This window comes from Eurytemora carolleeae, unplaced genomic scaffold, assembly GCF_000591075.1.
Source record: "Eurytemora carolleeae unplaced genomic scaffold, Eaff_2.0 scaffold78, whole genome shotgun sequence".
NCBI classification, from domain to species: Eukaryota; Metazoa; Arthropoda; class Copepoda; order Calanoida; family Temoridae; genus Eurytemora; species Eurytemora carolleeae.
In genome coordinates, this window is record NW_019396092.1 from 424,285 (window position 1) to 449,765 (window position 25,481).

The 25,481-nt window shown below is 31.5% G+C and overlaps 1 protein-coding gene across 8 annotated transcripts in view; it reads right to left on the reverse strand.

The window, feature by feature from the left end:
• Nucleotides 1-1,361: 1,361 nt before the first annotated feature.
• Nucleotides 1,362-25,481, reverse strand: part of LOC111718465 (potassium voltage-gated channel protein eag) — a 52,464-nt gene continuing 28,344 nt past the window's right edge. For 7 of the 8 annotated variants that reach the window (XM_023494076.1, XM_023494073.1, XM_023494074.1 and 4 more), the window contains 16 exons: nucleotides 23,754-23,881; nucleotides 22,756-22,870; nucleotides 20,157-20,288; nucleotides 19,509-19,636; nucleotides 19,097-19,193; nucleotides 18,861-18,922; nucleotides 16,710-16,820; nucleotides 16,476-16,536; nucleotides 14,556-14,627; nucleotides 12,615-12,782; nucleotides 10,246-10,317; nucleotides 7,960-8,001; nucleotides 6,639-6,778; nucleotides 5,939-5,975; nucleotides 5,393-5,479; nucleotides 1,362-2,289 (listed from right to left, as the gene is read on the reverse strand). In XM_023494076.1, the coding sequence (XP_023349844.1) occupies nucleotides 2,113-2,289; nucleotides 5,393-5,479; nucleotides 5,939-5,975; nucleotides 6,639-6,778; nucleotides 7,960-8,001; nucleotides 10,246-10,317; nucleotides 12,615-12,782; nucleotides 14,556-14,627; nucleotides 16,476-16,536; nucleotides 16,710-16,820; nucleotides 18,861-18,922; nucleotides 19,097-19,193; nucleotides 19,509-19,636; nucleotides 20,157-20,288; nucleotides 22,756-22,870; nucleotides 23,754-23,881 (1,629 nt within the window). In that variant the 3' untranslated portion in view covers nucleotides 1,362-2,112. The remainder of the gene's footprint in view (nucleotides 2,290-5,392; nucleotides 5,480-5,938; nucleotides 5,976-6,638; nucleotides 6,779-7,959; nucleotides 8,002-10,245; nucleotides 10,318-12,614; nucleotides 12,783-14,555; nucleotides 14,628-16,475; nucleotides 16,537-16,709; nucleotides 16,821-18,860; nucleotides 18,923-19,096; nucleotides 19,194-19,508; nucleotides 19,637-20,156; nucleotides 20,289-22,755; nucleotides 22,871-23,753; nucleotides 23,882-25,481) is intronic. The other variant, XM_023494072.1, reaches the window with a different exon arrangement.

The window sequence follows — 25,481 nt, forward strand, 5'->3', positions numbered from 1 at the left end:
TGTGTTATAAACCGAATTGCTATTCATGTAAAACTAATTAGATATGTCTTAATATGGTTTGATATTTGTTGTGTACATGTCCGAAAATTACTTTAAATTCTAGTTATTCGAATTAATGTATAAACTATTTTGCAAAAGATAAATTCGCACCCTGATCTCTAATCGTTCTCCTTAAATCTATTTAATTGAAATGTTTTGTTATAATTATTAAAATTAGGTGGAAAAAATAATCAAAACAGCCAAGAGCTATTTTCCACCTAATTACTTTATACTTGTACTGTTAATATAATCATCAATTTGTAATTGTAAACTCGTTCTGTATACAGATACATGTATTTTAGCATTAAACTTTATCTTATCTTATCTTATCTAAGAGAACTGAAAAAGGAAACGAAAAAGGAACAGAAAAGGAACTGAAAAGGGAACTGAAAACAGGAACTGAAAAGGGAACTGAAAAGGAACTGAACAGGAACTGAAAAGGAACTGAAAAGGAACTGAAAAGAGAACTGAAAAAGGAACTGAAAACGGAACTGAAAACAGGAACTGAAAAGGAAACTGAAAAGGAACTGAAAAGGAACTGAACAGGAACTGAAAAGGAACTGAAAAGGAACTGAAAAGGAACTGAAAAGGAACTGAAAAGGAACTGAAAAGAGAACTGAAAAGGGAACTGAAAAGAGAACTGAAAAGGAACTGAAAAGGAACTGAAAAGGAAACTGAAAAGGAAACTGAAAAGGGAACTGAAAAGAAACCTTAAGAACCATTCAAAAACAATTTTTCCGTAAAAATTAGACCAGAACTGAAAATTGCGAATTTTCTAATTACAATTTTGCAAATTTTCTGCAATTCTGTGATTCAATCTTTTTAAAATTTTAGATTTCGATAGAAATAATTTATATACACATTTTTGCTTTCCTGAACTTTTGATTTTGAGAAAAAAGGTTCGCGGATTTTTTTTGGACCATTGGATATTGAATAATATTGAAAAAATACCATTCAGGAGAGTTGCACAAAAAAGGTACAATTTTGCACCAGGTGTCGCAAATCACACTTTTTTTGACTTTTTAATATATATGTACATATATATATATATATATACTAGCTGAAGTGCCCGATGTTGCCCGTGGAATTTGAAAAAAGTAGATTTTTGAAAAAAATAAATTTTCAGCCTGTTACCCCAAGGGTACCAATGGGTTCCTAAAAATTTGGTTCAGTCGTTTGCATGGCCAGCTATAGCTAACATATATTTATATATAAACACACATACAAATGTAAGAGCAAAGAGCTTTATTATATAGATAAAGTATGCCATGCTGGGCACTTTTGCTATATCTATTTCCATTGAATAAATATTAAAGTCGACATTTTCTCGAATATATATTTTAACAAAATGAATCAATTATCTTGAATACAAGTGAACAAATGTTAATATTGTTGTTTGTATTTTGGTAGCGTATACAGCCTTTACTTTGTGTTTACACTGTACTGCAGTTTTAAAGACATGGTACAGTTTACCTTGCTTTTACAGTACAGTTTTGTGTTAACCTATTTTGTGTGTATGTACAGTATTTTTCTTTGGTTGTACAGTTCATATTTTTGTTTACATTGAAGTTATTTTGATTGTACAGTAAGATATCATTGGGTTTTTTGTATGCACATCAAAATTAATTTTGCATGTACAGTTACTTTTGTGTGAAATGTTTAGATTGTACATAAAATGTGAAAACATGTGTTATGTACAAAAATTATATTCACTTACGATCTGTAAGGTACTGTACATATATATCCAAAAGTTTGTATTCCTGTTCCTTAACCTTGTAAATTCTTTTTAGATTATGTATTTCTGTATCAAGGCTATGTATTTTCTTTGTAGTTCAGGTATTTCTGTATTATGGTTCAGTATTCTGTATCTACTATCTAGGTCATGTATTTCTGTATCTACTCTATTTTTTTCTCTTACTATGTTTTTTCTGTATCTAGGATTTGAATTTCTATATTATGTTTCTGTATTCTCGTGTATCTTGTGAATCTAAACTATGTATTTGTTGTATTTTATAATTTTTTTTATAGTTACAATTGTATTTATCAAAGTTGAGCACTTAAGTCTTATCTGTATCACTGTATCTCCGTATCTATAATCTGTATCTCAGTTTCAATCTTTTGTATCTCTTTATCAACTATCTCTGTATCATTACTCTGTAGTGTATCAATTCCTAGTTTGATTATGACCAGCTTCAGAAGAGATTCAATGTTTGAGATTTTATCTTCTATCATCTTTATCTCTGATTTAACCTAAATGAATAGTAATTTATCTTTTATTGGATTTATCTCTGATTTAATCAAAATAATAGTAATTTATCTTTTATCGGCTTTATCTCTGATTTAACCAAATAAATAGAAATTTACTTTCTATCATCGTTATCTCTGATTTAACCTAAAAATAGTAATCTATCTAATATCGCCTTTATCTCTGTTTTAACCTAAATGAATAGTAATTTATCTCATATCATCTTTATCTCAGATTTAACCTAAATAATAGTATTTTATCTTACATCGTCTGATTTGTTTTTTTTAAATTGTAATTTTTCTTCCACAATTTGTATCTCTGATTTAACTTAAATAAGTAGTAATTCAAGTTCTTTTGTGTTTATCTCTGATTTAATCTAAATAAATAGTAATTTATCTTCTGTCATCTTTTTCTTTCATTTAACTTAAATAATAGTAATTTATGTCTAATTTAACAAAATAGTAATTTATCTGCTATCGTCTTTATCTCTATTTTAACCTAAATAAATAGTATCTATGATTTAATTTAATGCTGATATATTTACAAGTTTCTTTAAAACAAAAATTTTGTCATCAAGTGTGAAATAGTTCTGTGTCAACTTTACAATTGTTGTAGATATTTTCGTTTTTTATGGAATAGTCATATCATAATATTTATTATTCTTTACAAAAGTAAGAAAAATTTATCATGTCAATGTTACAGACAAAAGTCTCAACAAATATTTTGATATTTTTCAGAAATCATTCAGTTTCAACAGTGTCATAAGAGAAAATACTAATCCCTCCCCTACTGCCTAAATGAGATTGTCATTCACAAACTTTTTTCAAGTTTGAAAATCTTCAGAGGCCACCAGAGGGAAATCGTTTTCAGCGGAGGGAATGCACAATTTTGATTAAATAATAACTACTCCACTACTAGAAGGATGGTAATTAGCACGCAGGAATCTAATTACTCCACGAGAGGGATGGTAATTAAAAAGACACTAATTACTCCATCGGAGGAGCGGTAATTAATACTCAAGACACTAATTACTCCATAGTAGGGACGGTAATTAACACTCAGGAAACCAATTAATCCACCGCAATGATGGTAATTAACACGTAGGACACTTAATACTTCACTCAGGACATTAATTACTCCACCAGAGGGATAATAATTGACACTCAGGACACTAAATAAAGGGTTGACAATTAACACTCAAAACACTCATTACTCCACCTAATTAACACTCAGAACACAAATTACTCCACAGGAAGGATGGTAATTAACACTCAGGATAATCATTACTCCGTCTAATTAACACCCAAGAAACTAATTACTCCACCACAGGGACACTAATTACTCCATCCGAGAGAAGGTAATTAACACTCAGGAACCTAATTACTCCACTGGAGGGATGGTTATTAACACTCAGGACACTAATTAATCAACCTTATTAACACTCGGGAGAATAATTACTTCACTGATTGGGTGGCCATTAACACTCAGGATACTAATTACTCCACCAAAGGGATGGGAATTAACAATGTACTGTTCGATATCATCGAGAATAATTATTTAGGTTTGCTAGGAATTACCTCTAGTCTGTTCTGCACAATATCGTTGAGAATACAATTTTTATGTTTGCTGGTAGTTACCTCTAGTCTTCACTGCTCGATATTGTTGAGATACTTATTTATGTTTGCTGGGAATTACCTCTAGTCTGTACTGTGCGATATTGTTGAGAATACTTGTTTATGTTTGCTAAGAATTACCTCTGGTCTGTACTGTGCGATATTATTGAGAATACTTGTTTATGTTTGCTGGGAATTACCTCTGGTCTGTACTGTGCGAAATTGTTGAGAATACTTGTTTATGTATGCTGGGAATTACCTCTAGTCTGTACTGTGCGATATTGTTGAGAATACTTGTTTATGTTTGCTGGGAATTACCTCTGGTTTGTACTGTGCGATATTGTTGAGAATACTTGTTTATGTATGCTGGGAATTACCTCTAGTCTGTACTGTGCGATATTGTTGAGAATACTTGTTTATGTTTGCTGGGAATTACCTCTGGTTTGTACTGTGCGATATTGTTGAGAATACTTGTTTATGTTTGCTGGGAATTACCTCTAGTGTGTACTGTGCGATATTGTTGAGAATACTTGTTTATGTTTGCTGGGAATTACCTTTAGTCTGTACTGTGCAATATTGTTGAGAATACTTGTTTATGTTTTCTGGGAGTTACCTCTGGTATGTACTGTGCGATATTGTTGAGCATACTTGTTCATGTTTGCTGGAAGTTACCTCTGGTCTGTACTGCTCGATATTGTTGAGAATACTTGTTTATGTTTGCTGGGAATTACCTCTAGTCTGTACTGCTCGATATTGTTGAGAATACTTTATTATGTTTGCTGGGGATTACCTCTAGTCTGTACTGTGCGATATCGTTGAGAATACTTGTTTATGTTTGCTGGGAATTACCTCTAATCTGTGCTGCTCGATATCGTTGAGAATACTTGTTTAAGTTTGCTGGGAATTACCTCTAGTCTGTACTGCTCGATATCGTTGAGAATACTTGTTTATGTTTGATGGGAATTACCTCTAGTCTGTACTGTGCGATATGGTTGAGAATACTTGTTTATGTTTGCTGGGAATTACCTCTAGTCTGTACTGTACGATATTGTTGAGAATACTTGTTTATGTTTGCTGGGGATTACCTCTAGTCTGTACTGCTCGATATCGTTGAGAATACTTGTTTATGTTTGATGGGAATTACCTCTAGTCTGTACTTTGCGATATCGTTGAGAATACTTGTTTATGTTTGCTGGGAGTTACCTCTAGTCTTCACTGCTCGATATTGTTGAGAATACTTGTTTATGTTTGCTGGGAATTACCTCTAGTCTGTACTGTGCGATATTGTTGAGAATACTTGTTTATGTTTGCTGGGAATTACCTCTAGTCTTTACTGTACGATATTGTTGAGAATAATTGTTTATGTTTGCTGGGAATTACCTCTAGTCTGTACTGCTCGATATTGAGAATAATTGTTTATGTTTGCTGGGAATTACCTCTAGTCTGTACTGCTCGATATTGTTGAGAATAATTGTTTATGTTTGCTGGGAATTACCTCTAGTCTGTACTGCTCGATATCGTTGAGAATACTTGGACTTGGACTTGGCTCTGGTTTAGCTTCTAAGTCTTTTATTTCCTCATCCTTGAAAAAGGAGTGTTTGTAAAGTGTGACAGGGATTTAGGTTGGGACGTACGTATACTACGTAGTACGTATGCGGTATAAATGACGACATTTGGTAGACAAAAATGTCCAGAACTGTAGACATATGATGTCATCACAGATTGGTGTTTATTGCAATTCTTAAAACTTTTGAAAATTCACCAAAACTTGAAAAACACGAAAATCTGCGAAATTTCAAATTGTTATCATGTTATTATGTGCAAAGGGGCCAATGATATTAAAAGATAAAATAATTTGAGATAATTGCACATGTTGTTTTGGTATTAAACCTTCGGGATTCAATGATAAACCCTTGGACTACGATTATCCTAGAATCCCTCGGGAGTTTACATTTTGTTTGGTTCTAATTTTTCTGAGAGTGAATGATACACTTAAAATATTTTTTATAGAAATTTGCATTATTTTTGCAATTCTTCGTACCTGTTCTTTTATGATTGGGGGAACAGTGTTCTTTTTACTGTAGTAAAAGACGCATTTTTATTATTACTTTCTGATCTAAATGTTGGATTTATAAAAATGATAATACTTGTTTAACTGACAAACCGATTGATTGGTTAAAATCCAATTGATAAAATCGATTAACCCTATTTAGCCTAAAATCTGGTTTACTGCCGGGGGGGGGGTCAAATTGACCTTCCCCCTCTATTTTCTTATTGTGATGCAAATCTATAGCATTTGATACGTTTTTGGAAAGCTACTTCAATATCTGAAAGTAGGTCCAGATAAAGATTTAGTCTGGTATAGAAAAATTTAGGCAGTTTGCCTGAGGACTCAGGCAGTAGGTATAAAAGCTCAACTTTTAGCCTTTAGTGAGTGACATGGGTCAAATTGACCCCCCCCCCCAAGGCCAAATTGACCCCCCCTAGGCCAAATAGAGTTGAGAAATCGAAAAGTCGTTGTTTTTAAAAATTGAAGATTTATTGAAAAAAACTAATCAATGAAAAAAAGTTTAATAAATGAAATATCGATTTTATAATTGTCAAACCAATTAAATTACTTGAACACCTATTGTTGATTTAAAATTGATGAATTGTTCAATTGATTAAACTTGAGAAAATAAGTCAATTGATTAGAAAAATGTATATAATGATTGATCGATTCATGCCAAATGCATCTTTTCCTGAGAAAATTCCACTTGTATGGTCTGGGTGAGGAGACAGGGCTTAGTGCGGAGCTGGAGGGTGGGAGGGCGAGCAGGGTTGGAGTCCGAGCCCCCTCCGGGAGCAGGGGAACCTCACTTCCATCCTCCTCTCCTCGGACCTACAAAAATAAACTTTAATTTAAACTCATTCATTAATTTAATTTCGGCTCAATTTTATATTAATTTAAACTCAATTTTAAAAATAATCAAATCCCTTTAAAAATATCTCATTTTTAAAGTTAGACTTTAGACTTTTGATCTGATACTTTTTTGAAACTCATTAATAATTACATAATTCCCGGTCAAAATAGCTTTTAAACAAAAAATCTGTTTTCAATACTTTACTAAATTATTCTTAATTCAAAAAGAATAAAAAACTAAATTTTCAATATTCCAAAACAAATATTTTTTCCCTTAACATTTTCAGAAGTTCCTAGCAGAATCCTGTATTCCTTCAGCTTGAAACTTAAGAGAAAAGTTTTTTTATGAAAATATACTTTATATATTTTAAGTCCAGGATTTAAGATAACTTCACAAAAGGAGGAAGGGGAGGGGGTGCCATCATACAAATCAGTATTGTACTATAAATTGATAGTGTGATGTGATGTATTCTAAAACGTAATTTCAAGTAGTTTCCAGTTGTAGAATGTTGTGTCTAATTCACACCGGTACCCTTTATAAATCGTTTTCTGAATAAAATTGATATCGTCGTTTTTTTCTATCTTAAAAATTATTCACTTTAAATATTTGCATTATTTGCCGCTGCACCATAAATCCGCAAATTATGTCTGAAGAGAATTGAGAACCAAAAAAAAACTTTCAGCTTGAAAAAAGAAATAGCTTGATATGCTGGAAAAAAGAAATATCTTGACATACTCTCTTTAAATATAGGGTCACATGTCGACATACTACTCTTTAAATATAGGGTCACATGTCGACATGTTACTTTACATATATAGGCTCACATGTCGACATATACAAATATAGGGTCACATGCCGACATGTTACTCTACAAATATAGGTCACATGTCGACATGTTACTTTACAAGTATAGGGTCACATGTCGACATGTTACTCTACAAATATAGGGTCACATGCCGACATGTTACTCTACAAATAAAGGGTCACATGTCGACATGTTACTCTACAAATATAGGGTCACATGCCGACATGTTACTCTACAAATAAAGGGTCACATGTCGACATGTTACTCAAAATGAAGGATCAAATGCGGAATTACTAAAAGTTAAAACAACTTGATAAAAAAAAACATTTAAAACCAATCTTAAAAAAACCTTACCTTTGACTTAAACTTGTTCACAACTTTTTTAAGGAGCACAATCTAAAGTATCATCAGTGCATGAATTTGAAAATATATTCGTGTTCGTGCCAATATTTATTTCAATGTACTATTTGATGTCAAACCTCTGAAATCCCTATTTCTTTGCAACCCAAAGTCAGAGACCTTGGATATTTCAAACTCTAAGAATTCTGTTAGATCAAAGAACCCATATGAGATTCAAATATCAAAGAATTACACTCATCAGGTTGCAAAGATATAGGGTTTGTGGTAGGGATATTTTCACTTTTTAAAATTTTTTATCCCAGACAAAATCCTGAACAGTCCCTGGTCTAGTGTTCAATTGTAGAATTGAATTGTAATTTGAGAGATGATTAAATGTGAGTTTATACTTTTGTATAATTTAAAACCAGCTGGTGTTGGGATCCTGTAGATTATAATAAACTAGGGGGTGGGTTCTATTCCAGGAACGAACAAAAGTTTTGTTTAGAAACTTTGCTAACAGACGGAACGTATCGTTAGCGTTAAAACCGTTGCTTAAACCTAGAGCAGGCAAAATATGCGTTTTTGGAATTTAATAAAAAACCTCTCATTGGATTATTGCGAAAGATGATTAAATATAACGAACAGAAATTATGAGTCGTTGCAGCAAAGTCATAATTTCTAATCCCTATATCTTTGTAATCTAATGGTGTAATGGGTAATCTAAGGTCTACGATCCATTGAGTTGCAAAGATATAGGAATTTTAGAATCAAATTTTGGGGCAAGAACTCAATTCCTTTGCTAATATCTCTGTCAATTTTAAAGATGAAAAGTTATACAGTTATAGAAATTATTTTTATGCAGTACTGTTGAAGTTTCGACTTAGTTCCACAAATCATTTCGGAATTTTGAATTAAACACGAAAAGTAAAATAAATTAATATAATTAATTAATTTTTAATTTCATCAGGGAAACTGGAAAGCGAAAAGCTGCATATTTCTGATAAAAAAAATCATAAGAAAAAATTTTAAGGTTTGTCCAGTCTTAGAATAAATTATGTAGTTTGTAAACAAAATTCAAATTTTAAAAATAAGTTTTATTTAGAGATTTAGGTAATTTTGATATTGCGATACGTATACACTATTGTGAAAATTGCTCTTTTGATTTAAAAATTAAAAAATCTAAAAATTTAAATAATTAAAAGAAATCAGTGCATGCACATAAGCAATAAGCATGGATATGAAAGGTTGTGTGGGTATATGATGAATAAAAATCAGGAGGGATTTGAGTTTTTTAAATCCCTTTGCAATCTGATGGTAAAAACCTTCGATGTTTTAAAATATGATTTGATATAACACAATTTATAGTTTGAAAGATCAAATAGTTTGAAATTGAGTTGCAAAGATAAAGGAATAAGCTTTCAGTGTGTACTGTACTGCAATGATCTGCAGTACGGTGACTTAAGAAAAAGAGGGATATAGCCATAGAGAATAGAATATATAGAGAGGAATTAAAAGAATCTCTCGGTATGAATTTTTTCAGTCCCTTTAAGCCTGAAAGGGAGTTCAAAGTGTACAAATCATGTAAATGTTTACAAATTATATGCAGTAGAGTACATTAATACAGCATGTTCCCTAGACTAGTCATTTCAATTTCGAATTTTTTAAACTGTTAAATAAACTTTATAAAGAAGTAGGTGAATAAAAACATCATTTGATTTATAGTTATAACGGAAAATCTTCGTTTGTAAAGGGAAAGGCAAAGAGTCTATATGAAATGATAATTGGTCAAATAATTTTAGATTTTCTATAAAATGATTCCAGGGCCTAACAGGTTATATAGCATAAATATGTGAAGTACAGCTGCAGTATGGAAACAGTACAACAAAATGGCCGTTTTACAATTTTTTCCAGTAAATTCCTCTCTATATATTCTATTCTCTATGGATATAGCGAAGAATAGGACTAAAACAGAGTTAGTGGCAAAATTCAATTTAAAGTGTATTTTGTAATAAAGAAAATGATTATAAATGAATATAATTATTGATGAATCGATTGCCAGTGGCTTAGACTTTTATCTAATGTATGTTTAAGAGATTCAAATTCCTTAAGCCGCAAAAAAAATGATAAAGCAAATTCTGAATCTGTTTTAGTTTAAGAACTGTCTAGAGTCTTTTATTTCCATACCTTTATGTTTACAAAACAACGTGTGGAAAACTTTGATTTTGATTCATCCTATATAGCTTAACTTTAAAGGTACAATGAGGATATGAACCAAATAATGCATCTGTTGATATCCTAAACCTGCGAGGGGGTGAAGGGTCTTTCCCACTGTTGAACCTCACCGTAGATCTGCTCGAGCCTCTTCTCTGCAACCTGAGCCGCAACAAAATGTCATTGGTGATCGGGTTAAAATCTTAGACTATTGCACTGAGACACCTTTATCAAAGTAATGAATTATTTTGTCACAAATCCTTCAAAACTAACGCAAGGAAAAAGCCCACTTTTTTCTGCCTTTTGGAGTAATTTTATCCGGGGCTACAAAAACGTACAATGGCAGAAGTCTGGAAAAAATTCAAAGTCGGCTCGGTCCTAATAGTGATTACTAACTGTTTTTATAGCTGTGTAGGTTTCTAAGGACATGTATCAAATGTTAAAGTTTGAGAAATTTGCTGCGGTTGGAAAAGATTTTCTGTCTTAATGAGTTTAAAACTGAAATTAAACATTTTTAATTGTCAGCAAATTATCTTCCCTTTGATTACGAAACCTTAAAGCTGGGACTAAGGATTAAAAAAAAGAAACTTTCGTAAAAAAGAGCTACCCTGCACATCACTCCGTGTGTTTACATTCCTCTTAGAAGCTGCAGTACACTTTATATTACGGTAGTTATTGTTATATTCCTTTTATACTGCATGTAGACCCACAAAGGATGAGACGACTGTAACGAATTTATACTTTCTGATGCCGAATTAAAAAAATTTTAGTCGCGGCTGGCTTAAACTTAAGCCGCGGCTCAAATATAGTTGGTTCCACTTAAAATTGTATTTAATTTTTCAAGATTTAAGCCAGCGCTCAATTGAAACCGGTTTTTAGCAGATTTAAGCTGCGGCTCAAATTCATTAAATTCGGACACATGTTTTCTTATATTCATGATTCCCTACAACTGTTTATTTCTTAATACATTGTGCAAAAAAATCAATTTAATATTAGAGGAACTGTAAGCGTAATTTTTAATGATCCTCCATGCAAAGATGACAAAGCCCAATTCACAACGGTACCCTTGAAACCTTTATCTGACCAAACATGTTGAAGATAATTCCTTTATGTTTTCCTGGCGGAGAAATGCGCAAGTCACTTTTGCATGGAAACCACAATTAAAAATAATCAGTTAAAAATAAACAAAAACATTGATATCTTACTCATACTGATCAGACAAAGTGTTTAATGGTACCGTTGTGAATTGGGCATTGTCATCTATGAATGCGACGTCACTTGAAATTACAATTACAGCGTGCAGTCCCTTTGAGATGGTAAGACTTTAAGATCTTCCCGTCGTCTTTACAGTCTCAACCTTTGTAAATAATCCTGTACTTAATTGAACCATTTCTTAACTTAACAATTTTAGAGATTTTTTTTCCACCCGGATGTTTTCATTATTTTATCCAATTAAAAATACATTTCCGGCCACTAATGTATAACATGTTTTCCCATTATATATAATAACAAACTTTTTAAGTTGACATTTTTAATGGTGTAATATTAATCTTTTTCTTACTAAACAGTTGAGGCAGTATAAGCAATAGATAATATTCTGAGCCTATATATAAAGAATTTTTTGTACACTAAAAGTCAGAAAACTAACGATTGCTTCCATATGCCCTGATCACGTCAAACTAAAGTAAAATGCACGTGATATTGAAATCTTATTTGTTTTTGTCAAAACTTCTCTTATTGAAGAGCTATTGAGAAGAACAAAAATATTTTGAATTCATAATATTTAACCAAATAAATTTTCTTTTTTTTACGCTCTTGCGTAATATCAGAATTAATGGAGAAATGGAACCCCAAAGTCGTAACAGTAATTTCAATTGAACTTGAACTTTGCCTCCTGGTTTGTTTGCAGTGTAATATAATCTATTTTGTATACTATAAATAGTATAATCTCTGCTTGTGTGTCTGTTTTATATCATGGATCGTAAATCAAGAATACCTTTGAGGCTGATTTGCCTCAAATTTAGATATGGAAACTGCAGACTGTTCATAATTTTTGGATTAGAAATTTCAAGTTAAGTATGGTGGTGAATTTTACAGGGTAAACTTATTTTCCAGGCACAGTTGGGTTACCCAGCTAGGTCAATTATAAAAATCTATAATTCAAAAACATTTGCGATATATACATTTATCTCAAAGAAAGAAGAAGGATGAAGGTTACAAGAATAGAATAGAATAGAATAGGACGACAAGACACTCTTAAAATAGGAAGATCTCAAGGTTTAATTATTAGTTATGCCTTAGATATAGTTATCTAAAGGCTTATTCAACTATTTGAAAAAGAAAGAAACAAGTTTATAATTGAAGGGAATCGTGAATATTAGGAAACAGACAGTATAAATACCGTACAATCGTCTCTGAAGTCCTATCCTTTGTGGGTAACCCTGTATTAAAAAACTTACCTTAGCAAAGACGACCCGTTTGGAGAGATCAAATGTAAGAGCGAGGTTTCTTGAGAATGTGTGTGCGAAGGGTTTATAGAACTCCAGAACCTCCTTGAGCCGGTCAACTTGTATTGTGTGGATGTCACAGTAGGTCAAAGCTCGCACGTGGACAACTGATTTTCCTAGCTGAAATATTGTCAGTTAAAGTAAGTTTCAAGGGGATTTCATTTATGAACTGGCATGTCCGATTCACAATTGTACTATTCATCAAGAACGCATGAGATATTTATATTTTTCTCTTTAAAAATTAAATTTTTACAATTCCAGTTTTCAATGACTTTTCCTCAGAAATAATGGAGGAAATTCTTGAATAGGGGGTGGGGGGAAGTTTCTAAACAAGAAAATTAACAGAACCAAACATCAGATTTAAAGGAATGTTCATCTATTTAAAGATGTTACAAAATAAAAACATGTATTTTTTTATTTTTTATTTTTTTACAATAATGTTTGAAGCTAATCGCACGGCTGACATATATCCCTAGGTCGCTTCTCTCAGTGAAAATTGTCATTTTAATATTAAGTTCTCGAGATATATTTAAAGAATAAAGATTATATTCGAAGGTTCTATCTTGACCTTGCAATTTTAAAATCTTAAAACTCGTCAACATTTTTTTTCGTAATATTAAACTTACTGAAATCATTTCGAAATTTCAAATACATTTGTAAAATTTTTAATCTCGAACGAAAATTCCGTTAAATTCGAAATGCTGTCCATGTCATGAACAAAACTTTATAGATTCTTTTTAAATAAAGGTTAGAGTTTACTCCGAGCAGGTAAGTCGAAACAATATTTCATTTTTATTAAAAAAAGGTTTTTTGTTTTCCCATTATCATTTTAACCCTATCCCTGCTGGGGTACTTGAAAACTAGGATATGCTGGGGGGGGGTCAATTTGACCCCCCCTCTAAATCCCATGTTTTATGTCCAAATATGACAAATGATACATCATTAGAAAGCTCTTGTAGACTCAGGCAGTTAGTATTAAAGTCCAGTTTTAGGCCTAAAGGGAGGGCTTTGGGTATGTAAGAAAAGTCAGAAAATTTCAACAGCCTCAGACCAATACTTTTTGAGTTATGTAAAAAAAACTACAGGGGGGGTCAAATTGACCCCCCCCCCAGCAAGAATAGGGTTAAGATATTAATTTTTGTTGCATTTTTAATAATTTTTGGTCATTTTGAAGTTTACAGCATTAGTAAGGTAGTTAAAGTGAAAGAAAACTGTCTCTTTCTATATACATGAAGTAATAAACTTTGTTTGTCTGTCTTGGTCTCTGTCTGTCTGCTTGTTTGTCTGTCTGGGTCTCTGTCTGTCTGCTTGTTTGGATGTCTGATCGTATCTCTGGAACCTGAACCGATTTGCTTCAAATTTTTATCAAGAAACCAGTTAGAACCACGGAAGTGTTTTGAGCCCGGTTAAATTTCTTAATTGAGTTATTTTAACTTTTATAGGGAAAACAACAGGCAAAGCTGGGTTCCCAATCGAGTATGTTTATAAAGTAGTAATCTTTGTTTGGTTGTTAGATCATAACTCATGAACCTCTTGACCAATTTGCCTCAAATTTTGATTGGTAAACTCGAAAACCACAATAATGTTCTAGGCTTAGTTCAGAATCTAAAAATTTTTAATTCAAACTTAAGTTGAGTAGATTGGCCTTTATTTCTTTTTTCAACAAAATTCTTAATATCTGTGCAAGCATTTTTAAGTGCAAAAATAGCAGACCACATTTTGTAAACGACTGGACCTGGGTTATAATGCAATTTTGGATAAGAAATTCTGCCTCTGTAATTTAGTTTTTTTCAAGTAAAAAATAACGCCGCAACATATTCTAAAAAATGAAGACGATTTTCAAGCATTCTCTCAATTGCTGAGATATGCAGTCTTTCTAAGAATATATTTTACCTTTGATTCCCTCCAATGAGAATCCCCACAAACATCATTGCGTCCCAGGAAAGCCAGTATTTCTCCGTCCTGCTAGATCAAATATCATTATTCATGTCAATATAATATAATACAATAATATAATATATATTATAATTCATGAACACAATTATTGCAGTATTCCAGTTTATTCATATATCTAACATATGAAAACGCCGGTCTAGAGATTTTTAGTATGTGTTCTACCATTTTTGTATCAATTGACGGAGATATTGCAATTATTTCATTTTATTTAATAAATCAAAATTGTCTTAATATCTTCGTTAATTATTAAGACACAAGCAAGGTATTTATTTATATATACTACTTCATGAAAAGCTCGTAAGATATATCAAACCTCGTTTTTATACTTTCTTTGCCATGCATTTAATCAAAGACAATTTCATTTAAGTCGTATCTCAATTACCAATTGGTTTCAAGTCCAAAACCGAAATTATTCGCTGAATGTCTAGTGCGTGCGTGCCAATATTAATTGCACATATACAAATCTACTACTGCTAATTATTACAGTATGTAAAGAAAAATTTAGAACAAGTAAATCTCTATAATTTTTGCTATTATTTTACAGTTATCTATTTGGGTGCGAGTTCTTGCGCAGAACTCGATAAGGAGAATTACCTAATTTCTTCTTAATAATTAACGCAAAAACTTGTGCTTTATAGTTTTTAAAAATGCATGTCACTCGCTTCAATGAAGAGAATCTGACATGTCACTATCAAAAGGGCNTTACCAGGGGGTCATTAATCCTACGTCTTGAACACAATTAGCAGTAGAACACGCGTATATCTCGTTAACCTGCAATTTTTAATTTTCTGGAGGATTCATACAAAACCATTAAATATTATTTTTCTAATTAATTCGTCTAAATTGAACAAAATTTAACTAATTACCTTTTCTAATTACAATTCTTATTTTAATTGAGATTTTGAATATCTCAGTCACCAAAAAATAAGAATGTAAATTTTTAATGAGAAATCAGATAAAACCCTAAAGAAAATACAAGATAGAATAGATAGACCAAGGATATAAAGTATAGGATAGATTAACCAAGGATATAAAGGATAGGATAGATAAACCGAGGATATATAGGATAGGATAGATAAACCAAGGATATATAGGATAGGATAGATAAACCAAGGACATATAGGATAGATAAACCAAGGATTATAGGAAAGACAAACCAAGGATATAAAGGATAGATAAACCAAGGATTATAGGAAAGATAAACCGAGGATATAAAGTATTGATAAACCAAGGATATATAGGATAGGATAGATAAACCAAGGATTTACAGTACAGGATAGATAAACCAAGGATATATAGGATAGGATAGATAAACCAAGGATGTATAGGATAGATAAACCAAGGATTATAGAAAAGATAAACCAAGGATATAAAGGATAGGATAGATAAACCAAGGATTATAGGAAAGATAAACAGAGGATATAAAGTATTGATAAACCTAGGATATATAAGATAGGATAGATAAACCAAGGATATATAGGAAAGGATAGATAAACCAAGGATATATAGGATAGGATAGATAAACCGAGGATATAAAGTATTGATACACCAAGGATATATAGGAAAGGATAGATAAGCCAAGGATTTAAAGTATAGGATAGATAAACCAAGGATATATAGGATAGATAAACCAAGGATATATAGGATAGATAAACCAAGGATATATAGGAAAGATAAACCATAGGATAGGATAGATAAACAAGGATATATATGATAGATAAACCAAGGATATATAGGAAAGATAAACCAAGGACATATAGGATAGGATAGAGAAACCAAGGAACTAAAGGATAGGATATGATAAACCAAGGATATATAAAATGGGTGAACCAAGGCCTGATTAAAATGATAGAGTACCTGAATAACTTCTAAAGACCCACAAACCACAAAGCAAAGATCAGTAATAGATTCCCCCTTCCTAAATAATAAACTTGTAGACTCCCCATGATCAAATATTTCATCGCAATTGGCGAAAAATGCGCGGAAACTATACTTTTGAGACATCCATCCTGTTCATAGTTTTGAACAAAACGTTCGTGTATTTTTAATTATACCGAACAAAATTTTATTCATTTTAATTTGTTTACTGACCTAATGATGAAGTCCCCAGGAGCGCAGTGAGTCATTTTAAAGTTAGTAGCCAGGGATCTTAAACATCCATCACTGGCCAGACGAAAGGCAGGGTGTCCATTGAATACTTTCCTAATAAAATAAGTTTAACAATAATGTTCTAATCCATGTATCTTTGAAACCTAATGCACGATTTCACATTCCAAATTTAGATTTTTGCCAGTGGAATAATCAAAGTTTGAGATGTCAATGGTTTATACACCATGCATGCATCTAGCTGTAAATATTAAAGGATTCAATATTTGAGGCAAGTGTTCACAGTTCAATCCTTTTTTTCTGAATTTCATTAACAGCAATTTTAGAGATATAAATATACATATGGCATACTGCATTGCAAATTACACAATAAATTTTTTAAAGAATTAAAATAATTATCGATTTAAATTAAACCAAAACTCGAAAAACCACTTCAATTTTGACGAGCATTAAGTCAAAAATAGTAATAATTCATACACTAATTATTATTTATAATAACTTACAGGAAAGTTTAGTGAATATTACATTAACCAAGGCGCAAATAGATTATCTAGTACAATAGATGGCAACATAGAAGATGTACACTCTCAGTACAGCTGTATTCTTACGTCACAAGTGTCAACTCAGTTAATTTATATGTCCGACAAAAAAATTAATAAAAGTGATGATAAAGTGCTTTTTTTACAGTGAAATAAGTGCAATTTTGTTTTCTTTATTTTCTGTTTTTACACTTTTTAATTTAATCATGTCAACTAATGGTAGAAAATGTAACTTGTGACTTCATGAATAATTGGTCCATTACTCTGTTGTGCTTGATAATCTATTTGGTTAGGCGTACAATATTTGAGTGTGTTTGTGAACTTAGGTATACAGGTAATTAGGTATTCGGGTATCATGCCTAAATTTTGCCTACAAAGTATCAAGAGCGTAGCTGTAAATTACCAATATTTTCATTTATATCTTAGAAGATATGTTTGAAATGTTTTTATTAATAGAAAATAAATATTTCCTAATTTAGAATACAAAACTCAACATCGCATATTTTTGCTGGGTATTCTTTACTTTTTATGAAATAATGAATAACAAAATAAACAAATATCAATATGGAGTAAATGGAAATTTTGTATTCATTTTCGTGTTGCTTTTGTTTTCTAGAAAATCATCAAAATGTCTAAAATAGAACTTCTTTTATTGATAGAAAAGTTGATCAATTTTAGATCCTCATAATGTAGAATGACGTCAAATCTAAGTATTATTAGGAAAAAACACAAAAGGCATTTTGTAGAAAGACCATTTTATAGATAGAACATAAATAGAACATTCAAAATCAATGTTGTCTCGTAAATATCAGATATACTATTTTTTAATGTTTTCAAAACAATTACGTATTAAAGAGAATAGCCAAGATTTCAAAATTGGGGTCTTTGTACATATCTGACAACTCTAAATGGCAGACTACATTTGAAAACTCCCAATACCCCGAGAAAAATATAAATTGTTTTTGCTGAAATCTGTTTTTTATTTAGCAAAAAAAATGCTCGTATATAAAAGACACCTTGGACTATGAAATGTCTTTCTATGTAAATATTTCACCATATATACAGTGGGAACCAAGGTTATAATGCAAGGAAAGTTAATTGCAGTTGCGTATACTCTGCGCAAATATTGACACCAGTTCTCTCTGAGCGGAATTTGTAAACAAGATGCATCAGTGTTCGTTTATTATCCGAGGAGGTTAAAAGCATAAAATTCTAATAATTTTGATAATTAGCATAATAGTTTTATATGACTAGAATATTTCATTGATTTTTTTATGTGAAAGATGGATCCCAATGTCAGGCTTCTACATCCGTCTTGTGTTTACATTACCGCCCAGAGACAGTACACTGCAGTACAAAAGATGCGTACACCTCTGAAATAACTTTCCTTGCATTATAACCTTGGTGGGGCCCATAAAACTGTGAACTGGCAAGACGACTGTTAGACTCAATTTATGATTTTAAAATGTCGAATACACAAGAAACCTAGCAATTTTGTACAGTGTACACGACGCATTTTCAACATGAAATACACATAAGACGTCGTCTTCTCATTCCACAATTTGATGGGTCCTACTGTATGTACTGAAACTTTGACCTGTTTAGATGTACACAGATATCAGCTCTCATATCCTTGGGACAGATGGACAGAACCTTATCCTACAGGGGTAGATATATTTTCAACAATTTTAGGGTAAACAGAAAAATTGGCATTTTTTCCCCTTTTCGTAAACTCTTTATAAATTCATTTATTTAATTTAAATTTTTTCACCCGAAAGACTGGGGGAAGGGGGGAGAGAAGGATGAGATGATTTAAAAAGAAAATATACACCCCTGCTCGACACCCTTGGTGTTCGTCCATTTGGAGACAATATAGTCCGTGACCCGTTCCATCAAGTTCTGAGGAACCTCATTAAGCGTCATGAATTCTCTAAAATCAACAATTTATTATTTCTTCGTGATTCCCGCATTTCTCAAGTACGTGAAGTTGTATTATAAATGTATACATATGTTGTTTAATTTTTTGTATAATGAACTTATAACAAAATCATTTAGAATCGGGTACATCTTTATGTTTAAACAAAACTACAATTAAAAGCTTGAATCCCAAATATGAAAACCCAAAATATCAGAACGTTATGAGCATGGTAAGATAGACTTAACTGTGTTCGTATTCCAAAAATTAGGATACATGATAAGTATTTGAAATATATGAGATTTAAAGATTTAATTAAAAGTACTGAACCTGACGGCGTCGAGCATTTCATGGTACTTGGCTGTAGCCTGCGTCATATTGTGTATGATTGTAGTCACATGACCAAATATGGCGGCGTACAGTAAACTCGAGACTATCATCATACACAGGCAGAAAACCTAATTTTGAAAACTTTATAGAATTTCGCGGATTTTGATATCACGATATGCTTCACGGATCTAACACTGCAGTTATAACTAGTTAGAGATGGACATCGTTTTTTTGAGCAAACGAAATTTTTTTAGAACGAAAGAAATTTTCATGAAAAAGGTTGTTGTTTAGAAAGAAAATAACGAATATATTAAGGAGAAAAGAAATGTATCATTCAAAGAAATGAATAATTTATCCATTTTAAAAACAAACAAAAAACGAGCAAATTAAAATATATATATATAGATATATATATATGTTCACCACCCTATGAATTCTGATAAAGGGGGGTCCATTGTGTACATCTGAAGGGATTATGCATAAGATAAGCTTTGACTCTTAGGTTTCCTTTCTCGATGGACATTCCAATACAATTATGTTGGAACAGTTTCGAATATATAATTGCACCTTTCTCAATTACATTAGAATGGTAAAAATCTTGGCCGGGCCGGTACAAATTATGTTGTACAAGGTTGTCATCATAGATACCTTTTCATTATCTGTATCTGCCGCAACATTTCCAAATCCTATAGATGTCATGCAGGTCATCGTGAAGTACAGAGCTGTCACATACATAGAGAATATAGAGGGACCACCAGATATTGAAGGATATCTAGGTATCTAAACATAGAGAATATAGAGGGACCACCAGATATTGAAGGGTATCTAGGTATATAAACATAGAGAATATAGAGGGACCACCAGATATTAAAGGATATCTAGGTACCTAAACATAGAGAATTAAATCCAATTACTAGAATCGGGTCTAAACAGAGATCAAGTTTGGCATTGATAAGGCATTCAGTTGGCTTGATGGGACTTAGAAAGTTGAACTTCCCTTTTTTAGGATCAAGTTAGTTGGGAAACATGTAGACAAGCGATTTTAAAGTTTTGTAAAAAGTGAGTATTGTTCCAGGGACCCCTCTCACCAGGACTTCAAATGATTTGACGAAAAAAAAAATTGTATAAAGGTGAACTTATTCTTTGGAGAAGTTTAGAGAAATTGTGACATTTTGAATTGGTAAAAGTGAGAAATATTATTTATATTCTTGTTGTGAATACAGTCAACATTCAATAAACTGCAAACTTCAGGTCAGGTGTCTCAATAAACAATCATATTTTTGGTTTTATCAGACAATTTTGTTAGTTTTCAAATAAAACAAATATTTCGAAATTATGAATGCATGTTTAGAATATGTAAACAATTTTTAATTATTTGAAACAAAATTTGAGATATTTCTAAAAGTTATATAATCTTAATATGCTTTTGTAATCATTACAGTTAGATTAGGTAAATATTACTGCGTAGAGTTAAGACGCCTGTAAGGGACTGTTATTGTAATTATTACAGTTAGATTTGGTAAATATTGCTGCGTAGAGTTAAGACGCCTGTAAGGGACTGTTATTGTAATTATTACAGTTAGATTTGGTAAATATTGCTGCGTAGAGTTAAGACGACCTGTAAGGGACTGTTATTGTAATTTTCAAATAACTCTTCATTTAAGGAAGGCATACACTATGCATTCACAACGGTACCCTATAAACTTTAATCTTAAATATCAATAATATTCAAGATATCGTATTTTATAAAGCTTGAAAAGTGATTAATTCTTACAATTTCCTGCATTGTTTCCGAAGCATACATCCGCAAATCATTAGAATTCTTGCTGGAAAGCTTGTAAGGGAACCGATATGAAAGGAAAATGTTGGGTCACTGGAAATTATGCCACCAGCCCATAGAGAATAGAATTTATAGAGAGGAATTAAAAGAATCTCTCGGTATGAATTTTAGTCCCTTTCAGCCTGAAAGGGAGTTCAAAGTGTACAAATCATGTAAATGTTCACAAATTATATGCAGTAGAGTACATTAATACAGTATGTTTCCTAGACTATTCATTTCAATTTCGAAATTTTTAAAGCTGTTAAATAAACTTTATAATGAATTAGGTGAATAAAAGATCATTTGATTTATAGTTATAACGGAAAATCATCGTTTATAAAGTGGAAGGCATAGAGTCTATGTGAAATGATCATTGGTCAATTATGAAACCAGCCTATTTCATAATTTGGTTTTCTTTTAACAATAAATTTAGATTTTCTATAAAATGATATTCCAGGGCCCAACAGGTTATATAGCATAAATATGTGAAGTACACGTGCAGTATGGAAACAGTACAACAAAATGGCCGTTTTACACTTTTTGTCTAGTAAATTTCTCCCTATATATTCAATTCTCTATGCACCAGCCCCTTAAATTCCAATGTTTATCGGGACACCCTGTATGAATATTCTAAGCTCAAATATATTTATAAATTAGAGAATAAAATTTTCATTTCCCAGTTTGTGCTAAAGCTCAAATTTTCTTTTAATTTAAAATATTCTATAAAAATTGACGAAACTTTTTTTGCCTAAAAATGAAATATTTCATATTAATTTTTTTACCGTGAAGGTCAATTGCATTCTTCTTAAGCATGGCTATCATTTTTCATTTTATTTTAACACTTAAATATTTAATAAAAATATTCTTTTTCTCTACTGAATGATTTCATGCAAGATGTATTACAAAATAACTTTTTTAATTGAAATTATGAAAAAAGTTCTCACTTTTCATTAATTCTTCATTTTATTCTTTTCTAATCTATATCAAGCAATATATACAGAAATAAACCCTATGGTTCATTGGTTTGGTAAAAATCGTTGCTTTATTCATTCCGAAATTGATTTTATGCAAATTATATAAACATTATAGATGAGAAGTTTATTATAAAAGACTAACTTACTTTATTACTATTAGATAACTAGTTTATACAAAGGACTAACTTACTTCAGTACTATTAGATGAGTAGTCTATATAAAGGACTAACTTACTTCAGTACTATTAGATGAGTAGTCTATATAAAGGACTAATTTACTTCAGTACTATTGGATGAGTAGTCTATATAAAGAACTAACTTACTTCAGTACTATTGGATGAGTAGTCTATATAAAGGACTATCTTACTTCAGTACTATTAGATGAGTAGTCTATATAAAGGACTAACTTACTTCAGTATTATTACATGAGTAGTCTATATGAAGGACTAACTTACTTCAGTACTATTAGAAGAGTAGTCTGCTATGAATGGTTGACCAGTTTTGTTTCCTAAAGCTGACAACCAGCCGAAGAGTACACCATTAGTCAGGTCACTGTGGCCGATTATGTACCTAAAGCGTACAATTATTGTATCAATATACGAACTTATATGTTTATTGTACAAGCTACAGTGGGACCTGTAAACTAGTAGAATAGGAGGACGACATTCAAGTAATCTGATGTGTGTTTGATGTTGTTATAAAGTAAATAGTTTAACAAGTAGCTTCAAAATCAATTTATGAACTGGAAATGAGTTGGTGCACACTGCAAAAGTTTCATGTTCATTGTTGAGACAAAAGTCGTCTTCCTTTTCAACAGTTGCACAGAATTAACACTGCACTGCATGGAAATAACACTGCACTGCACAGAATTAAGTCAGTTTTCTTACATAAATGGTTCCCTAGATAAACTTTAAACCCTTTGCTTTCTTTGCCAAATATTTTTGTACACAAAAATACAAAAAGCGAGTGTTCGCGAAAATATAAACTATATATGAATGCATCGAATTAAAGGAATAGAGTCTTTGCCACAAATTCAGTTTTTGTAAAACCTATATCTTTGCAACCTTATGGTGTAAGCCTTTGATATTTCAAACTTACATTATTTGACCTAATAGCATTCATAGTTTGAAATATTAAAGATCTGCGACATTGGGTTGCAACGATATTGAAATTAGAAAATCAGAGTTTGTGGCAAAAACTCAATTCTTTTGACATTATTATCAATATTAATATCTGAATGATTAAATTTTAGATGTGTTTAAAATACTTACAATCTGAGTGGAGTATTACAACTCAGAGAATATATTTGAACGTACTATACGCTCGTTTTTAACCATTTTCTCCTTACAGACGCAACAGATAGAGTAAAATTAGCAGCGAACAATATCGAATTAAATTTGATATCATTCCATACACCCTTTTTATGTTTCGCGAACATTCCCATTAAACTCACCAAACACAAGCGAACCAATGAACTACGATCATATAAAAAGAAAGCATGAGAAGAAGAAGAGCAAAGCTTGACTCCAGGAACCTATGAAGAGCTCGAGCTACTCTTCCAAGACGGAACAGGCGCATCAACTGAAAAAAAATATATATTTTATGCAATTACAGAATTTTAGACATATCTCTGCAAACATTTAGTTTCTGACATACTAGAATTATTTACTCGACATCTTCGCCATCGTAACTTATAGTCGTCGGTTTAATCTTCGCCATCGTAACTTATAGTCGTCGGTTTAATCTTCGCCATCGTAACTTATAGTCGTCGGTTTAAATGTTTCCTGGGATCTTTTCAAAATTTAATTCTTCTTAAAATTTTTAAATAATTTTTTTATTTAAAACACATGTTAGAATTTATATTTAGTCATCCATGGTTGTGTCTGTTGTTTAAACAACACTATCTTGTAAAATCTATATTTTGTATATTTCTTTTATCTGAAACCGATATCTATAAAGTATAGGATTACAAATCAGGAAGTATATATACAAATGTTAAAAGACTAGTTTTGAATAGAACGTTGCAATCTTTATACTATAATCTTAAAGATATTGTAAAATACTGCGTTTCATTTCTTTCAAATGTTAATCATTTTTTTCGTTGATCTTTGGTAATACATTAATAATAAGACTTCAACAGGTAGGTTTAACAAACCTGAATGAAAATGATAACCTTACAATTCATTCAGTTTCATCTGAAAATGAAAATTTTCCCTAATGATTCCTCTTTTTTCACTTAGAAAAGGATAAATAAAATTAAACTTTTAGCAAAGATAGCATTCAAAGTCTCGGGACCTATTTAAATACGGTCACCGCAGACCAGAAGCATTGAAAGGAACAGCACTATTATTTCAGGTACAATTCTAAAAATTAAAGTAAAAAATTTGCATAATTTCGCGCAAATATTTTTTGCGAACTTTTTCGCATGAAAAGCAATAAATTTTGCAAACAATTGCGCATAAAGCGCAATACATATTGCGGGCTTTGCCGCAATTTTTTTGCGTAGTTAGCGCTAAATCGGAAGTATTGCGCAAAACGTAGATTTTTAGGCAAAATATAATAATCTAAGCAAATTGACCAAAATTGAGAGTTTCAGCCAAGTTTCAGCACAGAATCAAACAACCTTCTTTATTCTAAAATATACTTACAAACAAAATTATGAATTGGTTTCTTTTAGTAATAAAAACTTCAAATTAAGGGAAAAAATTAATAAAATAGACATTAGAAAATTGAAAATCGAAAATTGATGCATATTGTTTTTAGATGTCTGAATCTTAGTGTGGTGGCAACCTTTAATATTTTAAATGTTGACTATAGTCTTCTAGTCGAATGTTGACTATATACTTCTAGTCGAATGTTGACTATATACTTCTAGTGGAATATTGACTGTATACTTCTAGTCTAATGTTGACTATGTACTTCTAGTCGAATGTGGACTATATACTTCTTGTCGAATGTTGACTATATAATTCTAGCCGAATGTTGACTATATAATTCTAGCCGAATGTTGACTATATACTTCTAGTCGAATGTTGACTATATACTTCTAGTCGAATGTTGACTATATACTTCTAGTCGAATGTTGACTGTATACTTCTAGCCGAATGTTGACTATATACTTCTAGTCAAATGTTGACTTTGTACTTCTGAACGAATCTTGACTATATACTTCTTGTCGAAT